Source organism: Condylura cristata, unplaced genomic scaffold, assembly GCF_000260355.1.
Source record: "Condylura cristata isolate star-nosed mole 26May11 unplaced genomic scaffold, ConCri1.0 scaffold00002, whole genome shotgun sequence".
NCBI classification, from domain to species: domain Eukaryota; kingdom Metazoa; phylum Chordata; class Mammalia; order Eulipotyphla; family Talpidae; genus Condylura; species Condylura cristata.
Window position 1 is genome coordinate 40142648 of NW_004567103.1, and position 19438 is coordinate 40162085.

The window sequence follows — 19438 nt, forward strand, 5'->3', positions numbered from 1 at the left end:
TTTATTACTTTTTAACATGACTATGAGAAAATTGAAATGTATATGGGCCATATTTTATTTTATTGGGTAATGCTGATTTAGCATTTTAGCTCTGCAGTATACCTTAGGGATCATTTAACTTAGATTCCTCATTCAACAGCTGAAGACTGAGGCTCAGAAAACTGCTTTGTCCATAAAATCCTCAAATGGAGCCACGCAAGTTTCTTGGCTCCACCCTGGGCTGGGGCCCAGTCACTGAATCTGCTTTATATCACTTGACTAAAAGAGAAGGAAGTACTTCCAGATCAATTTTTTAAAAACAATATTTTGGGATCCTGGATTTTTTTTCTTTAAAAGCCTTCTCAAATTCCTAATTTGAGGGAACAAAAGACTGTATTTGCTCTATCTAATATGTAAAGCATCAATAAAGTTTTAATGGCCAATTTTATTTCAAAGTTCATTTGAGATAACCACTAAACTATATGGAATGCATTGAATGCAAAGTATTTTTTAAACTATTAGTCAAATCTATTTCTTTTTTTCTTCTTTTTAAAGATTTATTTATTTATGCTTATAAGAACTGGGGTACAGGTGAGAGGATTCACCAGAGACAGAGGAGTGGGGAGCACAACAGGCAGATTGATGGAGTACACTGCTGAGGGGAGCAGCAGGCGGGTCAGGAGAGGTCTGCTGCACCATGTGGGTCTGCAGTGGCTGTGGACAGCTTCATAGTGCTGTGCTTTAACCCATTGTGCCACCAGGGAAGGCCCTTAATCGAATCTATTTCTATCGAGAAGGAACTGTCTTTGTAAAGAGTTTTGTATTATTAGTAAATTTATGTTAAAGTAGAAAAAAAGTCAGAGGACTCATTTTGCACAAATAATGTAAATTGCTTTCCCATCCAGTGTGGCCTTGGCCCCCACAGCCTTCTCTGCTGAGCGGAGATTGGAGCACTTGCAAAATGAACCTAAGGTTAAGCTGAAGATGATGGGAAAATTATAGTGCAGAAGCCAAATGTTTCTAATGCATATTTTATGCCTTCTGAAGTAAAAATTATACCTTATAATGAATGGTGTCTCTGAGGACTTGGATATGTTGAGCAAATCTTCAAAACTGAAGTTTCAAGACTGGAAATGTAACATTTATCCTTTCCCATTATGTTGGTGTCTGGTTTCTTTCTTAAATCATTATATTCAAATATACTTAAAACAAAATAAATCAGGTACCTATTTTTTTAATGCCATTTAAGAGTGTCATAATGCAAGCAAGCAGCATGCACATCCCATCGCTGCTTTAATGGTTCTCTTTGTAACTTCCACATCTCTTTCACTTTTAGAACTGCTCTAATGTCTCTGCAAAGAGCCTGCAGCAACAACTGGACATTCTGGAGGGGGACAGTGTGAACTGGCGTGCTAAAGTGGAGGCGTATGAACAGAACCTGACCTGCAGCTTGGGGTACTGTACCACGAGGGACGAGATAAATGAGGTGGGCTGGCAGGGCAGAAAGGGGGTGTTGACAACACTGTCATGAACCTACATACCCCCTGGATATGCACACACCCTCACACCACATGGACTCAGATGACTTTCACCTCTGACCTTTAATCCCAAAGGTGATGGCCTCAGGGCTCAGAAAGTTTGAGCAAACTTCAAATTCCAAAACTTGTTGAAGTTATGTTGTCAATGGGTAGAAAAACCCTAGAATGTAGAATTTCAGTGTTTTGGTTGCTCCCCACCCCAGCCCTCCTTGCTGCCATTTGATTGAGTAGTTACAGAATGTCAGGGCAGAAAGGGTGACACCATCCTGCTCCTGCTGTGACCAGTTCCAGCCTGCTGAGATTCTATTTCAGTGTCTGACTCATGGTGAAGGGGTTGCAGAGGGGCCTGGAGCAGACTCTGCTTCAGAGGCTGAAGTTTTTTCACCAAGGTCTAGTGATTGGTTTCATACTTACCCTACCCTAAGTGAATTGCTTTATTTTGTTAGTGCTTTTTTTTTTAAAAGATGTATTTATTTGTACATACAGAACTGGGGGATAGGTCAGAGGCTCAGGGGCAGTGAGAGGCTTAACCAGAGACAGAGTGGGGAGCAGAACAGGCAGATCTACGAGGTACACTACTGGGGGGAGCAGCGAGCGGGTCAGGAAAGGTCTGCCATGCCATGTGGTCACCTCCGGGGCAGGCAGGAATCAAACTCATGCTGAAGTGGCTTTAGCTTCTCAGTGCAGTGCTTTAACCCATTGCGCCACCAGGGAGGGCCACATTTTGTTAGTGTTTTTTAGAATCTTATTATCAGTTTGTACTCATTTACATCTCTACATAACATTGGGGGTACATTGTCACACCTCCTTAGGTGCATATGTTTCATTTACTCTCCACCAGTGCTCTGGTGCTAGAGACCAACCCCCTTCTTCCCTTATCCTATCCTTCCTCTCTCCTGTTCCCTCTGGTACCCAGTTTATTTTTCAAAGCCTAAGAATTTCTTTTGTCCTTTTCCAGCATGTGTTGTTTGGTGTTTATATTCTACAAGTAAATGTACCCATCTTTCACATTCTGACTTATTGCACTTAGTACAATCGCCTCAAAATCCATCCCTTTTGTCCCCAAAGGCACTATTTTATCTTTTTAAATAGCTGAGTAGTATTGCATTGAATCTCTATTCCACAATCCTTTATCCAGTTACTTGTTGTTAGTCATTTAGAATGTTTCCATGACTTGGCTATTATGGATAATGTGAATAATGTTACTACAAACATAGAAGTGTATTAAATCTTTCATGTTAGAATTTTTATATTCTTTGAGCAAATGGCTACTGGACTGTATGGCATTTCCATTCTTTTAAGGTATCTTCATACCACTTTCCATAGCTCTGCACCAAATTACATACCCAACAAGAGTCAAAGTATGTTTCTCCACACCCTCATCAGCATTTCTTATTTCCATTCTTTTTGATAGAAACCATTCTCACAGGGGTTCAATATCCTGTTTTGGTGTTAATTTGTTTTTTCTTATAAGAAGTGATACTAAACATTTTTCATGAGCCTACAGGTCATCTGAATGTCTTCTTTTGAGAAATGTCTATATTTTTTGTCTACTTTTTGATTGGGTTATTTGTTTTCCGTTGCTAAATTGTGTGTACCAAGTGGCTTTTCTAGCAAAATATCTTTTAGAGAGAAAGAACAACAGATGAAAGCTGTTCTCCAAGTTCACTTGTGATCCCATCTCCTCTCCCTCCATCCTACCCAAACCCAGGTATTACTGAATAACCACAACCTCCTCCCTCCTCTAACTGAGTTTTCAATTCAAAGGCCTAACTTGTTCTTAAGGAAAATACAAATCAGGATAGCAAAATTCCTGAACCTTAACTAGAAATTGGCAGCAGAAGATATAATTCCAGATTTACCTCAATTTAGGGCAAAATATTTCTGAGTCAATTAGCATACAGTCATTAGGAAGAAGTGGGGAGAAAAGTAAGTAATAAACTTTTTTGAATATCTTGTTAATGCTCAGCTTATCCAATAGGCACAAAAAGTACCAAATACTATCAAACAACTATAAAGCATGGTTTAAAACATGACTAAACTTGATTGATGGCCTATCTCTGGAATGTCCTCTCCTGTGGGCCATGATTTTATAGACTGCAGGTAAGTGAGGGAAGGGAGTGAGACTGGAAGGAAAGTGAGAAGACAGAGAGCAGAAGCCACTTGGATCCATTCAAAAGGAAAGAAGCAGGATCTCTAACTTAGCTTAGTGGGCTTCAGGACTGTAGGAGTTTCTGCTCAGTCTATGTTCCAGGGAGTCAATTTGGGTTAGAGACTTGTTAATTATTAAAGTTTAACCCATAGTTTAGCTGTCTGTATAGAATGGCCTCTTAGCTCTGTATTTACTGAAAGCAAAAAATGGAGCAGTCTAAGGGGTCATCCCCACTTCCCAGCCCTCCCCCCACCCAGACTTGATTTCTATTTTCCTAAGTGCTGTGGTATTCATGGACCTGGGTCTCCTTGTTCAGGCCCTTCCCAGAGTGGTTCTATTTACAGGGCTGCCTCGTGATGAGCTTGTGCTGGAAACCAGCCAGCGGGGATAACAGATGTCCCTTCCAGTCATAGTAGGGATGCCCTAGGATTGTCTGTTCTATTACAGGAATAAGCAACCAGATAACATGTAAGTTTTATTTTGAAGTCAGATATCACTTTAGCATGAACTGAAATGTTCAAAGAGCTGTCTTTTCATTTGCTTTTACTTCACATTCAGTTAACTTTAATGGAAGTTGCAGTCCTACTCAGAAAGATTCTTTGAAAAGTTTTGGCCAATTTTCCTCTGTCCTTTCTTGTAGCATGTCACCACCATGTAGTACCCACACACTGGACTTTCCTACCATAAGCTAAATGGAAAAAAAAAAAAGTAGTATGATTTGGTTTGGTTTGGTTTTTATTTTTATACTGTTCTTGTTTTATATATATATTCTTGTATAATTTTCTTACATAGTTGTCTTACATTTGGACGGTATTTGATTTCTCCCCTAAGATGTATTCACCGTAGTTCTCCCACCTCCATGGTATCTGTGACCCATCACCACATCTCTTTTGCTCTGCTCCCTCTGCTGTTTGCCTCAAGTCTGTGGTCAGCTTACAAGTTTTATCTTTTCCCCGATCCTTTGTTTGGTTTCCCTAATATGCATATAAGTGAAACTACCCAATATCTATCTTTTTTTCCCAGAATAAATATTTTCAGTACCTTTTAGTAAAATTGAGATATGCGTGTTCTAGTTTGTGATATGAATATCAAAATGCAAGCAGATGGCCAGATTCCAAGGGTGAATAATATTTGACACCTACGTATTGTAGTTCTTAGTTTGAGCTGAAGATTTTATTGGACACCAACACATATGTCACCTAATATTTTAGCCTACTCAATCACTGTATGGTTTTATGCTAAATGTTTTCTTTTATAGGCTTTCCTCTTCTTTGCTTATTGTCTGCACATCTTTTATAAGCTGATTTTATGATTTGATATGTAACACAGTTCAGTTGATTATCTTGACAATGCCATGACTAACTTGTATGATTTTAACTTTTCTAATGGCCCCTAGGAAAGGACTCAGTGCCTCTAGGCAAAGTGATTATTTTAAAGTCATTTTTTATCCAAATGTGATTTTTGTGATGTGACATTCCTTAGAGACAACAAAGAATCATGGTTTGGGGCCGTAATTATCATTGGGTAAAATATTATTTTCTAATTTCATACACCATGGAAAACAAAGGAAATTATAAAACCTGATTTTCTTCATGTTTACCTATTAGAAAACAAAGGCACATATTGCCAGCTTTTGTGTTGTTTTCCATCCATTTCTCATGAAGATAAATTTGTATGTCTGAATATTGAATTTTGCTGCATATTTTCTTGCCTGGCTATATAAATAAATTGCTAATACAAAGCACTATAGACATTCTCTGCCATATTACATGACAGAATATTACTATTTATTCATTCTTTTCACATCTTCATTTAGAAATGTAATGAGTTAACATTGAACATATTTTTTTTCTTGCAACCTGACCCAAAAAATTATCTTTACATTTACATGATGTTAATGGAAATTTGTAACTGGAGTCTCATTATGGGTCACAAGCAATTACTCTGGTGAAAAGAATAGTAATGACAGAATCGGGTTGGAATCCATTTTCTCAAAATAAGTTTTGCAAATACAAGTTTTCATATAATTATTTCAGCATGAAGTTCTTACACTGTAGCAATGTCTTACCCACCAGGAAGGAAGCAAAAAAGGACGAGGGTATCTGTGTAAGTATATGTATATGTTCCATACATGGCTTGTGTTTTTGTGTTCCAGTCAAACAAATTCCTCTTTCAATTTGCAGAAGTTGGTTATCCGAATTACAGGGAAAGAAGGCAGATAAGAAGCAGTAAATTACCACAGGGGAATAGTGCTGCTGTAGATATACACAGACACATAGAGCTATTCAAATTAAACATCTTGACATTGTATAGCACATCTGTCACACAACGACAGAATGATCAAGGCAACCACTCTCTGGCAAGTAAGGAAGCAGAAAAAGAACACAAAGCCATGCAATGGGAGTAGCACCATGATGCAGTACAGATATGTCCAAGATTGATAATCCTAACTCACCCTTAAAGAATAAAGAACTAGATCCTTGTCATTCAACATGACAACTGGGTGACGTATCATAACATTATAAAAGTCCTTGGGAAACTTAGAGCTCATGGCACATGAAAGCCCTTTGTGCTTCACAGTCACAGCTGATCATTGGGCCTGACTCTGGGTCCTTTTGGATGGTCTGTGTGAGAGGATGAGAACAATTAGAATTTATTCTGAAAGTGCCCATCCCCTAGGGTTGAAAGTTTGGTGTTTAACATTTGCAAATGGTACTTTTTCCTAAAGAACATGAGAACTGAAGTTTAAAAATTATAGTTATCATGTCCAAAAAATCAAATTTAAGCATATTACAAACTTGCAATGGGTAAAATAGCTTCTACTGAGGCATACTGCCACCTACAATTTAAAAAAGAGCAACTGTCTTCTTTTTCCAAGCTGCCCAACTTGCTGCTGATCCAAGATTGACCTTAAGCTGAGAACAACCACGTGGTTGCTGAATGGGAGGAGGTCAAGAAAGTCTTATCCTAGAACATCGCCAGCACTAAGGCTTAATATTTTGCCACTGATAATCAGAGCAAATCATCTGGGTTAAATTATAAATCTTTGGGTTCATTCATTTCAAGTGGAGTTTTTTCTGGGAGGTGATAACACTGGCTTTCTGTTACTGAAAATGAGAGTAAGAAAACTTTTTTTAGTAGTGGGAAAAATGGTGGGCAAGAAATGAAACCCATGAAGTGGACATTAAAGGAAATGTAAATTCAAGACTTGTTTTGTGTTTTTGCATCTGGTCAAGCATTTGACCTAGTTCTAATGAAAGGCTTTCATTTTAAATGCATTTCCTCAGTTTTAAAATGTCCTGTGTCCCTCACATAAATAGGCCTTGCCGGCCAAGACTTACAAATAATACATTCTTGTGCCAAAATTGCCTCAACCAGTTCTGTCAAGACTAAAAATAGAAAGCCAACCTCACTGTCATCAGTTTCCTTTCCTGCTGCTTTTCAAAGAAGCTTGTTCTTTCCTGACCCTGAGAGAGCATTCTGCTTCCTGGGAACTACTCATTCTGCTAGTTTCAAAAGAACTACCATCTTATAGTCTTAACATTTTTTTTCTTCAAATTATAGCTATATTAACTTAATCTGTTTATTCCATACCAAACATAGAAGAGCTAAGCAAATGGAAAGATAAGAAAATCATATTATTAGGAAAAAATATCTTCCCCCTGATTTTATTACAACTTTCAGAAAATTTATTACTATGAATTCTGACATGCAAAAACTTCCAGTGCAAACTTTCCTTTGCCCCACGCTTTGCATAGTTATGTGCTCAAACTGAGCAGTTGTCTTAACCGTCTCCACCATTCCCCATGGTTGACAAGATAACTAAAGTTGGCAACAGCTGCACGAACAATGATACCACAGTCAAGCAACATAGCACTTAGTTCCTTCAAAAATATGAACACAAGTTATGTGGGGATTAGATGGAACTGAAGCTTTCCTACTGGAATGTACAGGTGAGAGTACAAGGCATGGGGAGAGTACAAGGCAGAGTTTTCTGAGAATCTTGCTGAAGATTGTGCCTGCAATGGTCATGAATCTGAGCTGGGAAAGGTCTGGGATTTAAAGCAGCTTCCAATGAAACCAAAAAGTACCAGCAACTTTGTCAAAGGAGCTCATGTGTCAGAGAGAAGATAATCCCATTTCACATACCCACAGCGTCATCAACATTCTGTGGCTTTATAAATCATCTTGAGGGGAAGTGCATATCTTCTCAGCAAACAGGAATAAAATGGCATTTATAATTTATCAGTCTTAAATTTCTTTATCCAAAGTAGACTTAGAATGCCATATATTAGAATAAAGTGTTAAGGCTCTCTCTTTCTCCATTCATTATGTAGTTTCAAATAGATGTTGATCTTTCCCATTAAAACAAGCAGATGGAACTCGCCGATTTTCAGACTGATGACAGAGTCCTACTTCCTTTCTTTAAACTCAAGTTCATAATAAATGCCATGTTACACTAAAAAAAATACACATAATATGTATCATATTAATATTTTCCCAATGGTGTAACTATTAGTGCATTTTATTCTCCTTAATATTTCATTTTATTTTATTATGCCTAATCTATTTTATTTACCTATACAATGAAAATATATTTCACTTATTTAAAATTTTAATACTAAAAAATATTTAGTATTAATCATTAAATTTAAGTACATTCATGGTATTGTACATTCTTAATATCCATCTCCAGCACTTTCTCATCATTTCAAACTGAAACTCTGTATTCATTGAAACAATAGCTCCGCAGCAGATGATGTGTGTGTGTTTTTTTTTAATTTATTCATTAATGCATACGGAACTGGGGTACAGGCCAGAGTTGAGGGGCCATGAGAGGATTTACCAGAGACAGGGTGGGGAGCAGAACTGGCAGATTGATGAAGTATACAGCTGAGGGGAGCAGCGGGCAGGTCAGGAGAGGTCTGCGGCGCCATGTGGATCACCCCTTGGGGCTGGCGGGGATCGAACTCATGCGGCAGTGGCTTCAGTTTCTTAGTGTTGTGCTTTAACCAGCTGTGCCACAAGGAAGGGCCCCAGATGACGTGTTTTAATAGGAGAATCTCTTGTTTGCTTAGACATGGTTGTTACTACATTTATAGTTGTATATCATAACTTCAGGGAAGAAAAGTTCCTAACAATGTTTTATGTAAAAACTAAAGATGTAGTTTCTTTATTACTCAACCATATAAACTTGCCCTCATTTGTCCTTTCTGGCTAACATCCTACATATGCCTATTAAAACAGTGAATGTCAGAGAATATAAATATTAATTGGTTGTTTCATATACATGGTAACTAAATATGATTTTTGAATATTTTTCTTGCATTCAAATGGAGAATTAATTTTCAAATTTTCAAGTTCTATTTATTACTACTCCTCTGAACACCACTAATTAACTATTTGAAATCTTTTATGCGGTCTCTGTGCTTGCAGTTTAAAATCTAATGTTCAACAATTTCACTTACTGTATAACAACACTATTAAATATAGGTGTGTCAGATGGTTAAATCACATCAGTGTAATTTTCATGTGTGCAACTCTCCTAGGACTTGTAAATAATTGTCTCTAAAAAGTGTTAAGGATAGGTTAAAGTTCTACTTTCATAATATATAGATTTGAAATAAGCACTATGAGAAAGCAAGCATTTGCTAGGGCAGTTATGTTTTTCTGTATTAGAAGTCTAAAACCGAGCATGGGCCCAGCTGTTATTCCCACTCACATAATTCATTTGCTACCATTGAAAAGAATTTTAATGTTATTCTGCTTTTCTTAGTTGGAATTTATCAACCATGATATTGTTCAATTCTGCTGTTAAGTGCTTCCATGTAACCTGAAAATGCTTTTTTTTTTTCTGTACTGCTCTTCGCTGTATAGAGAGTTGCCTATGAGTATGTTTATCCTTTTGGAATATAGAGAAAGGCACAGAAAGCAGCGTGTGTAGGGGAGCTGACCTAAATTTTGGTTCCCTGGTAGAGCTGGATTGTTACTAAGATTGCCATGATCCATTCCCTGTTTTCTTTGTGTAGCCATATACTCTGCATACACAAGCCAGCCCTGGCAATCGCTGTCACTTTATTTTTCTGTCTTTGAATGGTTCTTGAAGTTTTTAATTACCCCTATCTAAGAAGTAAATCTCTTCTGAAAATTTGTTCATGAAAATTAATTTTTAGCTGGATTTGAGCTAATAAAGTTCTTTGCCTACTAAATCTCAAACTGGGTGACCTTTTCGGTCCCACTGTAGGTAATCTAAATATCGACACATCACTGACATCTGCTTTGTGAGCAGGTCCTTGGAATCTTATTAAATTTATATGTGATGGCTGTAAGAGAACATCGGGAGGTAAAGGATCTGGGACAGATATTAGCATACAGAGAATAGAATGAATGTAAAAATGATATCAAAAAAGTACAAATAGGAAAAATTAGTCATTGTAAATCTATCATATTTGAAAATTTCTTGTTTAGAGTCCAAAGGATAATCTATAACTACCATCCCAATTATAAATCACAAATCAAAAATTTCAAAATGTTTAGATATTTTGATTTATTACCAGTGAATATCAGTGTTCACATTTTAAAGGACAATGTGATTTTTTTTTCCTTTTTAATGAACTGAAGCTCAAAGAGTCATTCAAGGATGTAAAAAAGAAATTCAACAATTTAAAGTTTAATTACACCAAGAAAAATGAAAAAGCTCGGAACCTGAAGGCTCTTAAATATCACATTCAACAAGTTGATCTGTATGCTGAAAAAGTCCAGGTATCAAGCATGTTTGTGAGTGTGCACATGTGTTCATGTGTGTGGAGGGGTGTGCACACACATATACTACTACAATTATTGCAACATCATCCCACATTTCATTTCTAGATGCCTAAGTTTTTTTTTAAAAGCACTGGGGCTGAAACAGTAGTTCTACATTTTTTATAAAAATTGGGTTCTTTGTGTAAACTATGTAATAATTGATTTATCTCCTAAGATGGCTCCTGAACTGCCAGACAACCCAGCTTCCCTGCTTCAATTCTTCTCCCCAGCACACACACACACACACAGTTTTTGTACAACCCTCTTCCTTTTTTGTCATTCATGTAAGTCAGGAGATGACTACACGGTTCCTGTAGCCTGAACCCTCCTTCAGCACATGGACTGACAAGGTTATTTAACTGTTTTCCCCAGGAAACAGTAAACTAAATAAGGACAATAAAAAATTTGATCATATTGTTTTTATGTATCATTCATTCTCCAAATCTAGAATAGATCCTGGCATATAGTAAATTATCTTTATGTTCCTAAATGCTCTCCTTTCCAAAATGCACTTATAACAATTATGATTTTATATTATAATACAATAGAATATGCAATAATATTTCAATATTTCCAATAATAAGTAAAAAATTACAGAATTTTTTCATGTTTCTCTCAATATTTAAACACTAACTAGTCCTATACTTAAAAGTTGAATGTTGCTTTTAAAACTTCTTTTGCACAGGCTTTGAAAAAGAAAATGGAAAAAGTTGAGAATAAAACTGACTTTATCTTAAATTATCCAAATAGTAAAATTAATGTTCTTTTGGAAGCCATGAAGGATTTGCAAAAGCACGTGGATGAGTTTGACAAAGTTGTGAAAGACTACAAGAAGAATTTGGACCTGACTGAGCATCTTCAGGAGATGATAGAGGAGGTATCTTCTGGCCATAATGGTATCCATATTGTAATGTTGTCTTAAAAAATTACTATGCTACTTCAAAAGAAGACTTCACTACCTATGATTGTTATTAATCCACATGCCATGCTCCTTTTCATGATTATCTCCTTAGTATAATTTCTTAAATTAGAGTTGCTGGACCAAAGTAGATAATTGTTACAGGGTTTTTGTTGTTTTGTCCAATTATTCTTCAAAAAGAGTTTACAAATTTCCTTTCACCAGTAACAAACACATGATAGTTTCCAATTTCTCCATAATCTCTTCAACTGAAGATGTTTAACCATCATGAAATTATACTCACAGTTGGATATCTGTCTGTAGTTCTCAAAATGACTTATTTATTTCACAGAATTTGAAAATATTTTTTTTAATGATCCTGGAATATTTCATGTACAAAAGTTGTTATTCGTACTGTTTTTGCTTTGGTGAAGAGTATAAATGGTAGAAAAAAACCATAAAATATATGAATTTTGACAAGGTAAAGTTAATTATTTTCATACTCCATATTGGAGAAATGCTACACTTTAAGTTCTTGAGTGTCTTTGTAGCCTATTAAGAGATACAGAATGTCTCTCTTCTCCAGTATCACAGTTGACTTTCTATATTTAATACTACTTTAAAGAAGATTAAGATGATTATTCTTCCATATCTGATATATAGGCATGCTGTAGTTCTGTGGCATTTGTTTAAAACCAGCTCCTAATAGTTTTGAGTTTCTATTTCTCACAGGGTAAGTGCTTCTGACCTTAGTCAGGCATACCCTTCCATCATAGTTATTTATATAGAGTGAGGAATAGTGTCAGTTCTCCACTGTTCATTGAAAATATCATGAAGTATCTTCTATAAAAGAAAGGTCAAATGCTATTCTTTAGATGATATTTCCTCAGCCCATGAAATAAATCTCATTCTTAAGAATTACTCATTGGCATGTTAATCAGATAATACATTATTATTATGTTAATTACTTCAGTTAATTAGAGAAGATTTTACATGTTTATGCTTTTTTCTTTCTTTCCTGGATCTTTTTAATGCCATATGATTTTTATACTTCCTGCTCTTCTAAATCTGAAAAATCCCTCTTTAAAATTATATTTTATGCAAATATAAGAATACAAGAGAATCAATGTGTGCCCACACTTTTACTTTCTTTTCTTATCTAATATGCAAGTGTAAAAGTACATGATCATGTTTTAAGATTTTCTTTATTATGACCTAAAAAGCTGAAATCAATACAAATGTAAAATTTGAGGGACAAGGAAATTTCATACTTCTCTGGTCAAAATGAAGAACTTTAGAAGGGTAGGGCATCTAATTTACACTTTGTCTCATAATTTAGTGTCACTTTTGGTATGAAGATGCAAGTGCCACAGTTATAAGAGTTGGGAAATATTCCACAGAGTGCAAGACAAAGGAAGCTGTGGAAATTCTCCACCAGCAGTTCAATAAATTCATCACGCCTTCGGTGCCTCAGCAAGAAAAAAGGCTTCTGGAGATCAGCGACCTCGCTCAGTGCTTATATGGTGAGGTCTCTTTTAAAGTATCTGGTGATTTACCACTGAACTAAACTACAGTCAACCTAATCCAGCAGAAAGCCAGCACGTGGTAGCCTCAGGGTCCTCACCACACCAACCTACACAGTAAAAGACTCAAGATAAAAAGCCCACAACTTGCAAAAGTAAACAATAGGGAATAGAGGAAGGAATGTCTGAAGACTGGAAGTAGCCTGCTGATTTTTAACTACCTAATGTAACCCCTCTTTGTTTTCTTTTCTCCCTCATTCCCATTGTTCATCTCCAGGGTAATAAAACTAGAACAATACTCAGTTTATGTGAACAAAAAGCATCTAATGTCCAGGAAAGTGATCCCTTGCAAAGCATACAAAACTGCAGTAATACTTTAACTGGTGTAAAGTTAAGACAGCAGCCCTGTCATTAATGGAGGGGGTATAGTTCTTGGATATAAGAAAGAGCTGGAAATTTTCCCCTTGTCTTTCTGTCACTGGTGCAATGAACCAGAGAACTCAAATGGTTCTCCTTTTCCAAAGGAAAAGGATGAACACATAAAAAATAATAAAGATTGGAAAAAATAATGAAAATGAATGGGTTGTCTCATTCTTACTATGGTTTCTGTTAAGTGCACCAAAAACTTTTGGCAGCATTCTGCTCCCACAGCACTGTAGCATAATTACCTGGGGAATTTGTCCGCCTTCTCTACTAACCATAAGCTCCTTGACAGCAAGGGAAATATACTTTATCACAGTATTTCATTGCCCATTCACGTCAGGACATGGTAAGTACTCATACAGACCCTGTATATGTTACTTTGTTACTTTGCCCTTCAGTCATGCCCAACTCCTGCCCTGCCTGGTTCTATGCTAACTCTTATCACAAACTGATATTAGACAAATAGTTGTTCTTAGAGTACAGGAAGGAAAGAAGGGACTTCGCCTATTATTTCACTGCAGAATGGTAAGTAGTAAGTGATTAACAAACATTTGATGAATAAATTAATTACTGAATGAACTGGGCGAGTGAACAAATGACATTTATTCACCTGATCAATATGGAAGCATTGAACGTGCATTTTAAACATTTGTGCCAAGATACCTGAGGAATGTTATATGAACATGCCTCATTCACCCTCATCCAAAACTCCAAACCTTCATCCAGTATCAACTCCTTGCCTTCCCCCATCCCCTATGAACCCAGAAATTTAAAGCAAACAAATTCATCACAAAAAAAAAAAAAATGAGTACCTATTATATACTACAAGCAGTGGTTAATATAAAGACAAGCAAAATCTGGTTCCTTCATTAAAGAACCCACAATCTAGGCCTAGCAATCATGATATGGTAAGTGCAGTGAGAAAAGTATAAAATGTGTGCATGAGTCTCCTAAGGCTGCCACAATGAAATACTGGGTGACTTAAACAGAAATTAATTTTCCCAGTTCTGGAGGCTGGAAGGTCATATAGTGACCTGGGCCCCCAGTGACCTCTTCTTTTAAACATTCATTTCTTTAAAAATCCTGTCTCCAAAATCAGCATCATTCTCAAACACTGGAGATTGTGACTTCAGCCTAGGTGTGTGCTGGGAAGACACAATTAGCCCATAACAATGTGCAGGAAAGTTTAGTTTAACTATGCAGTCCTTATAGCCTGAGTTTAAATCATTGCTCCTTCAATTGTTTTCCTGGTCACCTGTGGCTCTTTTAATCCTCAGTTTCCTCATTTATAAAATATATTAGAACCCATAATGATAATGCATGAAAAGGGCTTATCTGTGTACAGTGACTATTTTTATTATTATTCCAGTAGGAAGAGATCTACTTAGGAAACATTAAGAACAACTTCACAAAGATGTTTGTATTGGAGGTAGACCTTGAAGAATAGGTAGGGTTTTGATAGCAATTGCAGGGAGTGAGGGTCTGGAAGACATTCCCAGGATGAATAGGAATGTTCAGTGATGGTGCAGATTTTGAGGGGAGAGTTACCAATTTCGACTGGCCAGGTATTAAATATGTGACAGAATTCAGGTAGGATACTTTGTTGTCGCTTTTAACTGAGGTAGATTGGTTAACAATACTGTATATAGCTTAAATGTATTAACCACCACCCATTGTGCCACCTCTATCACTTGCTCATATCCCATCAACGCTCCGGAATCCAAAGGTTTATTTTGGTTTGGTTTGTCAGCTTCATTGCTTTGTTTCTACCAGGTGTGTTAACTCATCCAGTAGTTGTCTCTCTGTTTCCACTTAGCATAAACATTACAAGTTGCCAAAAATAGCAAGTATCCTTTTTTTTTTTTGTCGCCAAGTAATATTCCATTGTGGATATGTGCCACATCTTTATCCTACCATCCTTTGCTGGACATTTAGATGTTTCATATTTTGATTGTTGTTAATAGCACTGTGAATTTTTCCGTGATTTCAGTTGTTTCATTCAAGTCTTCAATGCATTTGAAGACAGTTTTTGTGTATGTTGTGAAATATTGCTCTATTTTAATTATTTTCTTATAATTTCTTTTCTAGGTAGTAAAGAATCATTGTATATTCTGAACAGGAAAAAAAATCAGTTAAAATGGGGCCTTAATAATATTAATATGGTGGCATTATTTAGGCTACATAAAAGTAATATATTAGAGTATATGTAATCATTTTTCTAAAAATACCCATTTTTGTTTAAAATGCTTTTGTTTTTATTCATTTTATCTGGTCAGTGTGTATGCATTAAGCACTTACTATCCACTAGTCCTTATATCAGACACTAGGAGAAAAATAAATGCCTGGGCTTTATCCCCCCCTGCTAAATATTTAACTTTAAAAAATAATTTTATCCCTTTCAGGTTTGGAAGAAGGGCAGAAATGCACAGAGAAAATAGTGACAAAACACAAGGAAGTCCTTGAATCTATTACTGAATTATGTGGATCTCTCACAGAGCTTGAAGAAAAGTTGCAGGTAATCTCTCCTTTCCAGAATATGTATTTTGAAGTGATATAAATAAAAATGTGTTGATTGGATGTCTTCTGGTACAAAAATGTTCTAATGGAAATTCTCAAGGGACATAATGTGCACATTTGTTTCACAGCTTTCTAACATAATTATCTGGATGTTTCTGATAATTAATTCTGTTTCTTTGTCAACACTACAGAGAAAAATATTGCTAGGAATGAGGGCTAAACACTATTAAGGTGTCTCATTTACATTTTCATGGATCATATCCTAAAGGATAAATGTGTGCCATTAAAGTAAAGATAAATTGTGTATTAAGTAGCCTTATGTTTTAATTTGTAAATGATGAACATAAAGATTTTCCCTCCAAATTTTGGCCCCAGAAAAAATAAATCTATTTTTATATGCTTTGAATCTTTTGCTTTATGGGGATATTAACCTAACCATTAGTGTATTTCATGGGATAAAAAGTTGATGGTAAAACATAAAGAAAATATGTTTATGTCTACATCTAGGCAAAACCCAGTTAAAGAGAGAAATACAGGTATTGTTTGTATTATTTTGTCTATAACATGACTAAAACTTGTTTCATTGGTGCTTTTTTTTTTATAACTGGCTGAAAGGCTTTTTTTGGTGGGGGCAGGGATGAAATGACAGGTAGTAGATTAAAACACATCTCCCTAGGATACCCACTTGTGATTATTGGGTAAATTACAGAATCTCACTGAGTTGTAATTTCCTGATCGATAAAATAGAATATACAGGGGACCTCATTTGTGGGTAACACTAAGGAGTAACTGTGAAGACTTCCATGATTTATTTTGTGATCATTGCTACTGAAACATAATGTTACTTGCAGTTCAGGACAGAATTACATAATTATTATTTCTAGCAACCATTTTTTCCCTATAAACTTGTCTAAATTTGAGTGTTTATTTCATTCAAAATAGTTTTTTTAACATCTTAATAGATTGATGTCCAACCAAATTAGCTTACTTAAAAAATATAGATTTTCAACCTTTTTTTATTTTAAAGAACACTACAATGAACATCTTCATATCACTCTTATGTTCTCTTCTATTATTACCTATGCATAAATTCTCCAAAGTAGATTTGGATAAACGGATGTGAAAGCATTACTATTTCTACTGTTTTATAATTGCAGCATTGCTATAATGGATAAATTGTGACAGATATCTAATTTTTTTTAGCATTTATTGTTTCCTCATCTCCATCTTACCTCTTTACTACCTAACAATCACTGCTTCCTCTGACTTTATTGGTTGCCAGCAATGTCGCTCCCATTTATGTTTTATACCTTAATAAGAACTATTTAGTCATATCTACTCTCTTAAATTTATATTCCTTTTCAACTTCATGACTGTTCTTCCTGAGAGCTATTTCCACTCCCTACCCCTGCTTTCTTATTTTCCATTACTTATACACTCTCTGTAGTCAAGGTTGTGTCCTTACTTTCTCATTCCTAATTTGTCATTTGGATTCTCAATTTCTGTAGTGGTTAGGAGCTTCATAATTATACACTCCTGCCAGACTGCTCTTCTTAAGTACAGTTCTTCTAGTGTCATTTAACATTTCAAAACCTTTCACTACAAACCTATCATTGCTTACCAAATAAACTTTAGACCCAATGCCTTCCAATGTTCAGAAGATGATCCCTTTACCAACAATTGTTCTACATTCTTCATAGTTTTCTGCCTCACTGGTCTACTTGTCTCACATTCCCAGATTCTGTGCTTCCAAACCTTTATGTCGTTGCCCCCCTAGATCTTCAGGTCTCTTAAAGACAAATCCAAATATTCCTTCCTTAGTTCTTTCTGCTTCTGAGCTCCCATAGCAACGTATGTGGTTTCCCATCACAATCAGCACATGTACCCACCACTACCATCCCTACACTCCACTTGACTGTGATTGAGGAAACTGTATGTCTCTGTTCAGGTTAGCATTCCACACCACATTCAACACTTTGCTTTGCCTATAACAGGTTGTCCAAAAATAGTAGTGACATTTGTAGTAAATGCTCAAAGGATTGGAGCAGAGAAAATAATTATTCAGAAGCTCAAAAAGGTTTGATTTGTGTGAATATTGAAATGAGAAAGGACTCCTCTGGCAAGAGAAATCAGTATCATTAGCATTGCCCTTGGGAGTTTCAGCCTGAATAAAATCTTGTCAAAGAATGCTTATGAAAACTTTATAGATGTTTGTATGAGAAGCATAAAGGTCTAGATTTTGTTTTTAAAGTTGGTTGAATGATTCTCTTTTGTAGACATTATTAAAAATAAGTCCAGAAATCCCTGTTGTGGCTAAAATAGTGATAAAAATCCTTTTTATTTGGATAACAACTTAAGATTTACAGAAGATTTTCATATAGATTACCTCAGTGATTTCCAAATAACCTATACTTGAGATAGGCAAATGCTATTTTCTTTTTTTTTAGAGGTGAAGTTCAATGAAGGCAAAAGTGCTTTGCTTGGAATACCACAGATAGTAATTGGTCAATCTGGAATTTGACCTTCTGTTATTCAAAATCTGCCATTCTTTGCGCAACAGCTGCTTCTTTGGTATTAGGCTGCAAGTGGATATGAAATCAAGGGGACTTACCCAGTAAAAAATACCAGCTCAAATTTTAGAGTTGAAACAAAAATATGAATCTCCCCAGAAATGTGTCTCCCCAAACCCCAAGTCAGATTAACAGGTACACTTCACTTTGAGGAAAATACCTTTTTATAGAAGTCTCTTCTCTGATCATGTTCCAGGTGGAACAGAACTTTGCTGCAGGGTAATCAGCATCCTCACCAGGTGTTCTCATCCTCCATGTGCCTGTGACTGTTTTACCTTCAAAATCTTCTCTACTCTCACACTGGCTCTATGGCAATTTGAACATTCCTTATACTGTCATGACAAACAGAGTCTCATGAAATGCAAGAGCAAGGTATCATCACCCACATGAACCAACCTTTATTTTCCATTGTTTTCACATCAGAGAGAGTGATGTGCCCGCATTGTCACAAAGTATAAGGGAAGGACACCTCACACAATGGTGAGAAAACCCAGTCATCATGCTTATGAACTAGAAAAGGATCCTATTTTCAATTGTTTTCTTTACTACACTCAATGATTCTTTCTGCTTTCATGAGACTCCCAATAATATAAAAATGATCTGGATTTTGTACTTAATCTCTACTAGAGATATTTAGTCAGTTCTATCTCCCTACTGCTCCCCCAGACCTTCCTAATGGCTTAAGTGCTGTGCACAATGATTCCTTTCTCTAGGGAAAGCTCCTTAGGTTCATCCTACTGTAATAATGACTTCTTTCCTAATCAGCCTTTGAAAAACTAATTCTGGCAGTGTACTTTATCACAAGAATGCAGTTGAAAGGGAAATATGAGCTTGGAGGGTAATTTTATAGATCACATCACGGGAGTACCTCAATCTCTTCTGGAATGTCTTTATAGAAAAGTTGCAAGTGGCCTTTATTTTCTTCCAATTTGTTGTATGCCACTGTTTCCCCAACTTTCCTTGCCCAGTTCCTATGTCCCATCTCTTTGTACAGCAGAAAGATGTTTTACAGATGAATCTGAGTTTAGAAGACC

At 36.1% G+C, this 19438-nt stretch overlaps 1 protein-coding gene across 3 annotated transcripts in view; it reads left to right on the forward strand.

The window, feature by feature from the left end:
* CCDC141 (coiled-coil domain containing 141) overlaps window positions 1-19438 on the forward strand; it is a 160356-nt gene that overhangs the window by 128083 nt on the left and 12835 nt on the right. For all 3 annotated transcript variants that reach the window (XM_012728810.1, XM_012728815.1, XM_012728822.1), the window contains 5 exons: window positions 1316-1465; window positions 10291-10431; window positions 11159-11350; window positions 12711-12894; window positions 15720-15832. In XM_012728810.1, the coding sequence (XP_012584264.1) occupies window positions 1316-1465; window positions 10291-10431; window positions 11159-11350; window positions 12711-12894; window positions 15720-15832 (780 nt within the window). The remainder of the gene's footprint in view (window positions 1-1315; window positions 1466-10290; window positions 10432-11158; window positions 11351-12710; window positions 12895-15719; window positions 15833-19438) is intronic.